This window comes from Cyprinodon variegatus, unplaced genomic scaffold, assembly GCF_000732505.1.
Source record: "Cyprinodon variegatus isolate N-32 unplaced genomic scaffold, C_variegatus-1.0 Scaffold30, whole genome shotgun sequence".
NCBI lineage: Eukaryota > Metazoa > Chordata > Actinopteri > Cyprinodontiformes > Cyprinodontidae > Cyprinodon > Cyprinodon variegatus.
Window position 1 is genome coordinate 1878201 of NW_015150483.1, and position 9617 is coordinate 1887817.

Here is a 9617-nt window from a genome sequence, read left to right on the forward strand (position 1 = left end):
TTTTTTAATAAACTGACTTTTTTAATTGAAGTTGTAGTGAATTTATTTCATATATGTGCAGAGTTATCCATTTAACCATTATTTAAGCTTTATTTTCACATTATTTACAGTTATTATTTATCACAATTTGTGTTTGCAAACCATATATGAAAGTCCGAATATTGTTTTATTAAAGAATATGTTTACCACCACTACAGGGCGGGGCATTTAAAGAATTCATAGTTGCACAACAATGCAAAAATTATAAAATTCTAATTAAAAAACTGGAGATAAACACCAATTTATCTTTAATGTCAAATTTGTATATAACTCGACTAATAGGTGCTCAATCAACAGATGATTCAAGCTAACTGTATATCTCTGCAGCCCCCCCCAGAGTTGCCATCTTAAGAGATGTGTAAGACGTTGTATAGCCTATGTCAAATGTTGTTTTTTTTTCTGTACAAACTACAAGCATATAATTTCCCTCCCTCTTTACAGACAGTGATTTGGCTTATTTTATTGAATTATTTTATTGAATCATTACAAAAAATGTTTGTAGCTTGATTGGACAAAATAGGAAAAGGGCGGCTTTAAGTAAAAGCTAAATAATCAACAGAAAAACTTCCGTAAAACCTGGTTGAATTTGCTGTCTTTTTCTGCATCTGTTTTAAATCATAAGCCCCCATTACTCACCGTGCACCACCACCTTTGCCAGAGTGCCAGCACTGCCCATAGAGCTGGTTGCATGACACATGTACTGACCAGAGTCCTCTGCTGTGAGGCAGTCCAGGACGAGACTGCATGCTCCTGAGCGGTCAGCCACGATGATGTGACGTGGGTCATCCTCTAAGGGAAGCCCATCTGGGATGAAGGAATATAAATTTACAGAATTAAAAAAATTAATATTGTTTGAAAATGTAATGTTACTCAAAAAAGAGCTTACATGAAAAATGAAGAAGAGCCAACAAAAACAAACCTTTGATCCAGCTCACTGTGGGTTTTGGAAATCCAAACACTCTGCAAGTCAGTTTGATTGTCTGTCCAATTTGTGCTGAGCAGTCAGAAAGCATTGATTCAAACACTGGAGGACCTGTGGATAGATGCAAACTTAAATACCAGGAGAAATTCTTATTTGGCAGCTTGTTAATGTGTCTGAAGAAACCTACAGTTATTACTGAGGCTGGAGCGTTCCTGCAGCTCCTTCAGGTCTTTCAGCCAGGACACTTTAACCAGTGCAGAGTTGCTCTGTAAAGTGTAACGCCTTATAGAGCCTCTGTGTTCATGCCACAAGCTCCATGACTTGTCCTCTCCACCAACACTTTCCTTTATTTCCACATCATTCAGCTGAACAAGTGGTAGAATAAAAAAAATATCAAATTAAGCAAGAACATTTACACTATAGGGCAAATATTTAATTTATCATGAAGGACGCACTACTTTATTGGAACCTGGATGACTTAGTTACCTTCATTTTGTTCTTAAAGCTGTATGTGTCATGATTCATGCTGCCATCTTTCTTCACCTTACACAGTACTATGCACTCCTTAAAGAGAAACACTTGTCTCTGATGACCTCTGGAGGTTGTTTTTATTTCTGGAGAGTCCTCCCACACTGTTAATACTCCCTGAAGAGACAAATTGCACCGAATGTTTTAATATTTTAAGAACTAAACTCTTTAAGACAAAGATATATTATGAGAGCATGGCATACAAAGTTTTTATTTAAAAATGTTGCTTTACTTAAGCATAGGAAAATGTAATTTGTGTTCTTCAAGGAAATCTTGAAAAAAGTATTTGTATCACCAAAAGTCAAAATAAGCCAAAATAAAAATATAAAAATCACAGAATAAAAGCATTTCCTCCTTACCTGTCGCACAGGCTCACCCAGAGCTGTAAGAGGAGCTGGATAGTTCTCAATCAGGGACACCCGGTGCAGATTGTCTGACCTCCAGGGCAAGCAGGACACCACAGAGAAGGCATCTTCTAACAGGTAACAGCCCTGACCACTTCTAGCTTTGTTCTTGATTAACTCCTGGCAATAAAATCATTGTATGAAGTGTTTGAAATCAAAACTATGAATAGTAGAAGTTGTATTTTTAAGATTCCTAAAAGTCCCATTAAAAGTAATATGCTTCCCCATTTATTTTTCCAGTGTTTTGCTCCTTATTTAGAGCAGATGGATGGATGGATGGATGGATGGATGGATGGATGGATGGATGGATGGATGGAGGGATGGATGGAGGGATGGATGGATGGATGGATGGAGGGATGGATGGATGGATGCCAATGTTTTTGCACTCTTGAAAATCCCTTATGAAGATTAAATACTTCTTCTGACCTTCAGTAAACTCTGGTAGGTTTGAATTCTTTCTATTGGTTGCTGCAGGAAAGTGAGGACATCCATGACTGGGGTGTCACAAGGCTTCTCATGTGCCGTTACCTCCTGAAAAGATATTAGAAAGAAATAAAAATCAGTGCATCTGCACTAAATATCCCTTTCTACATTTTTACCTTTGCATATTTAAAATGAAGCGTACAATAATGAAGTGATTTGAATTACTTTAAAGTATTGCTGAACAGCCTTGTCGCTGATGCAGGCCTCTGCTTGTGCTTGTCCCACCATGTAGTGAAGATACTTCTCAAATTGCTCGGCATGCTTGATTAGGTACATGGCAACGTCATCATCCGTTAAACACTCTCTCAGACCAGGGAGGATCAAACTGAGAATGAATGGATTACTGAGGACTACATCTTTCAAAATAGCCCAACAATAATTTGATCAAGTTTGGGGAATTGGGTTTATTACCGTTCATGTAAACCAACAATATCTTTGATGTTCCTGAAGATGATCTCTTTCTGGTTGAGAATATTGATGGGAACATTGTGGCTGCTGTCCAGCTGATTAAGATGGTGAGAGATGAACATCTTCATTGCCTTTACAAACTCCTCTTCTCCATCAATCAAGCCTTGGATCAGCTGACTGAAGGTATCAGGAAATATAAGCTGATTAGTATCAATTCCCACAGTTCATAAAAGACTCATTTAAATCTAGTAACTGTGATTACAAAGTTCACACTACAGATGTGTTATGAAAAACAAGCCGACCTCAGTGCTCTTCTGTACTCTTCTTCTGTTGACCCAATTCCATCAAGACCCTCTTGAACAAATCTACTTTGTGGGAAAATTTCCTGTTGGAAATTAGAGTTAAGCTTTTATCACAAATCTCTTTCATATCTCTGCTGACGGTGTAACAAAACCGGAGAATATTTTACTGTGTTTAAGTACAACTGAAACTTTATGAGAGATGTCTTTGAATACTAATGTTTACAAGCATATGTTGGCACATTAAGACGTATTTGTGTAATATGGCAAAGTTTTCTCAAAATAATGACATATCTAGGGGAGATTCTGGTTAAAAAAATTTGAGAAAACAGGGGCACACCTCAAACATGTTAAAACTTGGTTCTTGCAAACTCTTAATGACCTCAAGCACTGCAATTTAGTGAGTGCTGTATTAACAAGGTTATTATTTTTTAAGTCCTTTATTATGTGGGCATCTTAAAATATGCATGCCAGCAGCCCCATTGTGGGTTACAAACCTGACTTAGTTTTACCAGTTCTTCTAAATATCAAATAACTCCGAAAAGGGAAGGGCAATTAGAACAATTAATATGGAAATGTATTAAGTCTCATGGCTTTGAAAAAAACTCATAAACATAAAAAATATCTCTGTCCAATGTAACAATCCAACTGATGTAAAATAGGAATGGTTTAGCCTGACTTTATGTTAAAAAGATACAAATTAAAATGTTATATTATATATTTGATTTCAATTTTGCATATTACTTAACATTAACCAACAGTATTTGACAACATACTTTTCTCTTCTTTTCCAAATAGGCAGGACAGAGCCATCCTTGGCGAGAAGGGTTGGTTTTGGTTGGTTTGGTTTTCACCAACCACCTGTCAGGATGAACAGAGTCTAGAACCTCCACAAATTGTCCCTCCTTCAGAATAAAGCTGTCCTTACTTCCAGCATTAGGACTGCAGTCGGCTCGAGCCACATATATTTCAAAAGTCTGTAGAAGAGCATTCAACAAGTCAGACTTTCTGTTTAAATCCTTTCGATGATCAGATTGTGACCTAATTAGGTCACATTTGATTCTAATACGATCATTTGAAATGTACCTCTTGTCTGCACTCTTCACCGTCTGACTCAGATCTGGACCCTGTACTAGTTAAAGGTGTGTGGGAGCGATGGTGCTTTGGAGATGGTGTTCTTAGTTTATTATCATGAGCACCTTTAAATAAGAACAGAGGGGAACATAATTAATTTTAATTTAAGAAAAAAATATAACTGTAGAAAAAGAATAATGTAAAATATAAAGAAATTACAATACTTAATTTCCTTCTTTATATATAGACTTAAATGTACATGTTTAAATAACCAGGAGCCCCATTTGCAAAGGATGCATTTGAACAAAAACGTGTCATAAGCCATTTTTATACATACATCTGTTTTTAGAGTTTGGACTCATTCGTGACATCTAGTGGGCATGCTGGGAAATAATTACTTATGTTGAGCGCATGTTGAATGAATAAAAAAATCATAAAAGCTTATGTGAATAAATCATTAGTAAAATGCACCCAAAAAAACCCTTAACATAGCTACAGCTTAGTTGTGTGAAATTAGACAAAATTAAGGAAGCATTTGTAGACTACTTGCAGGCCAAAATGAAAACCTAAGGGGATCATTAACCAATTAGGTTTCTAAAGATGAAAACATTTCTGCCTGAACAGAGCTCAAAACTGCAGTGTCTCTTGGAACACAACATGATAGAGAGTTTATGCTCCAAAAGTAATAATAGCTGTGTGGGATTAAATTATTCGATACATCACCTTCCTATGGGTGTAAATGCAAGTATTAATATACATCTTATAAAGAGAACTATTTACAATATTAGTGTATAAAACATATGTTGAAATATGCCTAAATGGAGGTTAAATATAATCCAATCAAATAAGAGTCTGATTTTAGCCAATTTCAGTCATACACAAACAAAAATCACTCCAAGTCATATTGTAATCCATTTTAAAATGTTATACTATATGAAAATTAAAGCCAGTATTTGATATCCTTAATTCAAAATCCTAAACTCCATGTCTCAAACATAAAATAAAAACTATTACTATTACCAATGGCTATTATATTATAGTTTTCTTAGATGTTTCCTATTTTTTAATGTGTCTTCTCACGTATTTGACTTTGTTCTTTTTTCCCCATTTGATTTATTTTCTGTACATTTATAAATAAAAAGGATTTTGAAAAAAGTTTTCCAACAAATAAAAACAGATGTACTGACACAACAATAAAATGCACTGACCTTTAACAACCAACATTTTCTTAGGAAGTTTCAGAGCAACTGTTTCTTCTTTGTTATCCGTTGGCAGTTTGGTGTCAGCTGCTTTTATCACTGCCCTGTTCAAATATTTAATAAATAGTAGGTTCAAGAACACAATGTTCTATATGAGCAATAAAACTAGGGTTATTGTGAGGAACATTACCACTGTGTTACTGGAGCAGTCTCAATAGGTTCTATTACATCTGGAGCAGTGTCATACTCTGATGGACTTGACACTGTTTAACGTAAAAATAGGGAAACATATTTAGCATTACCCCTGGTTGGTGCTTAAAGCTAAATACAATTGTGTTACTTACAGGAGCTAACTGCAATGAGTGAGGATCTTCTTCTCTCCTGCAGGCGTCTCTGATTGTCCTGTTCTGTCAGGATGTAGGCATCCCACATAGAGACACTTACACTTTCTACATAATTGTCAGTGTCTGCAGGTGCAGCTGTTGGTGTTTGTCTTTGTGTCATATCCTGGGCTTCAGGCCTTTGTGGAGCAAGCTGCAAAGGAGATATGGCTGCAAGTGGTGCGTGTATAGGCTTCTGGGCAGTGGGAACAGGTTGTAGAGTCTTCACTATAGTTATATTTCCATTATAGGAGGTTGTCCCAAACTTATTCACCGCCTCACAGGTATAAACTCCACTGTCGCTGTCATTTAAGTTTTTAACCACAAGAGTGCATTCTCCATTTTCAGTGGTTTTAATCTGGCATCGAGGATCATTTATAAGTTGTTGGCCGTTTTTCAGCCAGCGCACAGTACTGGGTTTTCCATCAATGACACATTTTAATGAGAGCGTGCCATGAAGATCTGCCTTCTGGTTCTTGAACACCTCCTTGAAGACTGGTCGCATTTCTTTCCGAGCTTTGTAGCCTTTGAATACTGCTTGAATTTTAACGGCAGCTTCTTGCATCTGGGGTTCATCCTCCATGTTGATGTCCAGCTCCATGAGAGAAGGTTCTAGCGGCTCTATGCCTTGAATAGGAAGCTGGGCAGTTTGTGTATGAGGCACAGCAGGTCGGAGGTGGGAAGGAGGAAGCTCACTTAAGGCCTCTGAAAATGTTTCTTCCTCCGAAATGTAGAGCAGAGGAATGTCTGCTTCTGTTAATGCAGGTTGTGTTTCCTCCTCTCTTCTCATTGGCTCAACAGCTTGTTTCATTTCTATAACTGAATCAGGCTCTTTCTTGATTGGTTTTACTGGTTGGGTTATTGGTTGCTTGAATTTATCAACTATTTCCCTATCAGCCGTGTCAGACTTGTTTCTGTCCAATCTTGAAGTCTCTTTAAAATCTTTTTCCATCAGCGGTTTTGGCTGAGTTTTTGGCTGCTCTTGCGTTGACCTTCCTGCTATACTTTTAGGCTGTGTATAATCCTGATCTGTCTCTATATCCCTTGAAATTTGTTTTTCCATTTCTATTTTTGCTTTGCTCTTTCTCCTCTCAGGGGGTTTTGGAGCGGTATACTGAGGAGTTACTGCATCCACCTTTTTTGGTTCTTCTACTGAGTGTTTCTCAAGCTGGTTTATTGTGCGTGCTTGTGTAAATACATCCTCTGCAAACATTTGCCCATTTTCTCTCATCTCTTTATGGTCTTCGATATCTTTTGAAGCAGTCTTGCTTAGCTGAGGAATTGTGCCCTCTGTTCTTTTGGTAATAGACTTGATTGGTTGCTCTCCAGTTGCTACCTTTGGCTTAGATCGTACTGGAGGCTTTGAAGGCTCCTCTTCTCTTACACCTTTGTTATCTGATAGCCTAACATCGCTGTTAGTTGTTTCGCTCCCTTTAAGCTTCTCTTCTACATGTTTTTCACCTTCACTGTTTCGCCAAATCGTTGTTGCTTGCTGTGTTATCTTATGCTTATGCTTGGCTTCATTTGATTCATCTGATGATTTTACTTGTTTAAACTCCTTTTTAACTTCACATCCCTTTTCAGTCTCTTTCAGTTCACCAGCTTTATTGTCCACAAGCCTTTCTGACTGATCTACTTGAGGACCGACTTGAATAACTTTTCCCACATTCCCTTCTAGTTGGGTTTTTTCCATTCGATCTTTTTCTGTACCCAAAGGTGAAGCTTCTTCAACTCTCCTGTCAACCTTGTAATCCCTCCCTGGCAGTTGAACCGGCTTAATCTCTTGCTTGTGAACCTCCCTCCCTTTCTCTTCATTCCTCTCCATGTTTGTTCCATCCTGGGCAACATCAAAGTGTTTTTCTATAGCTCTCACATGTTGGATATCCTTTTGGACTTCATTGTTGACATTCTGCACAGGCACCTTTAGGCCAAAAGATTCCTCGCTGTCTTTTTCTAAGGTAGTAATAGATGATTTCCTATTAGTTCTCTTTTTGGGCTCTGGGGGAACTGGGTTGTTCTGTGTAACATTTGGCCTTATATTCTCTGAAGCAGGTGCTGGTTTAGACACGGTGCCTCTCACGTGCTCTGGTGCTGTTATAGATTTAGCCTCAAGTACATCAAGTTGTGGTGCTTTACAAAAGGAAGAATAGTATCATCAATAAAATAATCATCTGATAAAGGTAAGTTAAAAATAAAGATGTACAGACCTTTTATTTGTAATGTTGCAGAGGTTTCTATATCCCCGGCATGACAAGAGTATCTACCCCTGTCCTCTGAATTAAGCCTGTTGATGTTAAGCTGCAGAAAGCATCCATCCTTTTTCATCTCATACTTCTCACTGGGTCTCAGAGACAAAGCATCCTTCTTCCACTGCACAGACACTGCAGGTCTTGATAACTCACAGGACAAAGAGGCTGTACTGCCAGACTCAGCCTCCAAACTTTGTAATTCTTTGATGAACAATATAGCGCACTCTAAATGGAACAAAATCAGATGGGAATAATCAATATACAGTGTCAAATAAAGAGGCTAGTGTATTTTCTAAGCTTTATCTTTCTTGTGTTCAGTATTTGCTATCACATCTCTCTAAAATTCAGACACACATACTTTTTAAAATACTTGTTAGCAGTAACAGTTCATTAAGTTAAACTAAAGTTATCAAGCTTTTGGGAGGTGAACATAAAGGAATGAGGAAAATTCTATAAAATGTCATGATTTCCCACATCTTTACAGCATGCACAATGTACTTTAAAGCAATTTGTAATGTTCAGTTTTCTTTTGGCATCACTGTCTCCTCATAGTTCTCTTTCATATCTAAGAATGTAATGACTGCCTAGGAATAAAATGTTATGCTCAAAGTTCCCTAAGTGGTTAGATAAGAAATAGCCACATTTATAAGAAAGCAGATGAAGTATCTTCTATTCAAGCATTCAACATACTGTGGTCAGTTAATCTTCATCATAATAGACAGCATTTTCATCGTGTTGGATGATATTGAGTGCTGCCATCATTAAATCTTTCACATATATTTTTGGCAGTATGTGCCTTTAGTGTTATAAGTCCTAAAATGCAGATAAATAACATCCTACAGTACAGCTTGCATAACCAGTAATAATTCTCCAGAATTTCTACCTATGATATTCTTATCATCATTTAATAATATTTCTAAAAGGGGGGCTCTACTCTGTATATCCCAAACTATTTATTTGTGTTTGAAAATAATATTCCTTTGAAAGGTTTATTTTTTTTTAGCTTGCTAAGTCATTATTATATCCAATTTTCTTTATATTTATCTGGTAAAAAGGTAAATCCAACATTTTCTCAGAGTAACACTATTAAGTTTGAAAGAAATAGATCTGAGTGAAGGTCTTTGTAACCAACAGCAAAACGTTAAGAATGTCTTATCAACTGCATAAATGCCCAATGTTTAAACCAATAAACCCTACCTTGAACCGCCACATTTGCAATACTTTCTGCACTCCCTGCTTGGCAGGTGTAGCTGCCACTGTCCTCAGGTTTGAGGTCTTTGATGTTAAGCTGATAGAGATGACCATCTTGTTTTATCTCATGCTTCCTGCTTGCTCTCAGGGGCAGCCTGTTTTTCTTCCAAACCACTGAAACCCCAGGTCTGGAGAGTTCACAGCACAACGAGATAATCCCTCCCACTTCAGCATTCATATTTTGCAACTCCTTTATGAAATATAAAGGGAGCTCTGTGAAAGAAACAAAATTCATTGGGTGTAGTTATGGGAATACAAATTACAGTCTCAATATTTCCTAAAGTAAGAATTCTCTAACAGAGAAAGCAGTCATAACAACTAACTAACATATACTTTTCACTGACTAAAATAATTAACAATGCTTTAAATCTTGCAAGATTT

General features: G+C 37.0%; 1 protein-coding gene across 1 annotated transcript in view; it reads right to left on the reverse strand.

The window, feature by feature from the left end:
• LOC107100726 (obscurin-like) overlaps positions 1 to 9617 on the reverse strand; it is a 59596-nt gene that overhangs the window by 17198 nt on the left and 32781 nt on the right. Inside the window, exons 37-52 of the mRNA XM_015399342.1 lie at positions 9183 to 9458; positions 7944 to 8210; positions 5701 to 7866; positions 5547 to 5619; positions 5366 to 5460; positions 4170 to 4282; positions 3860 to 4060; positions 3087 to 3169; positions 2788 to 2961; positions 2542 to 2701; positions 2320 to 2424; positions 1849 to 2013; positions 1448 to 1606; positions 1149 to 1326; positions 959 to 1072; positions 676 to 843 (exon numbers count right to left, since the gene is read on the reverse strand). Coding sequence (XP_015254828.1) covers positions 676 to 843; positions 959 to 1072; positions 1149 to 1326; positions 1448 to 1606; positions 1849 to 2013; positions 2320 to 2424; positions 2542 to 2701; positions 2788 to 2961; positions 3087 to 3169; positions 3860 to 4060; positions 4170 to 4282; positions 5366 to 5460; positions 5547 to 5619; positions 5701 to 7866; positions 7944 to 8210; positions 9183 to 9458 — 4497 coding nt within the window. The remainder of the gene's footprint in view (positions 1 to 675; positions 844 to 958; positions 1073 to 1148; positions 1327 to 1447; positions 1607 to 1848; positions 2014 to 2319; positions 2425 to 2541; positions 2702 to 2787; positions 2962 to 3086; positions 3170 to 3859; positions 4061 to 4169; positions 4283 to 5365; positions 5461 to 5546; positions 5620 to 5700; positions 7867 to 7943; positions 8211 to 9182; positions 9459 to 9617) is intronic.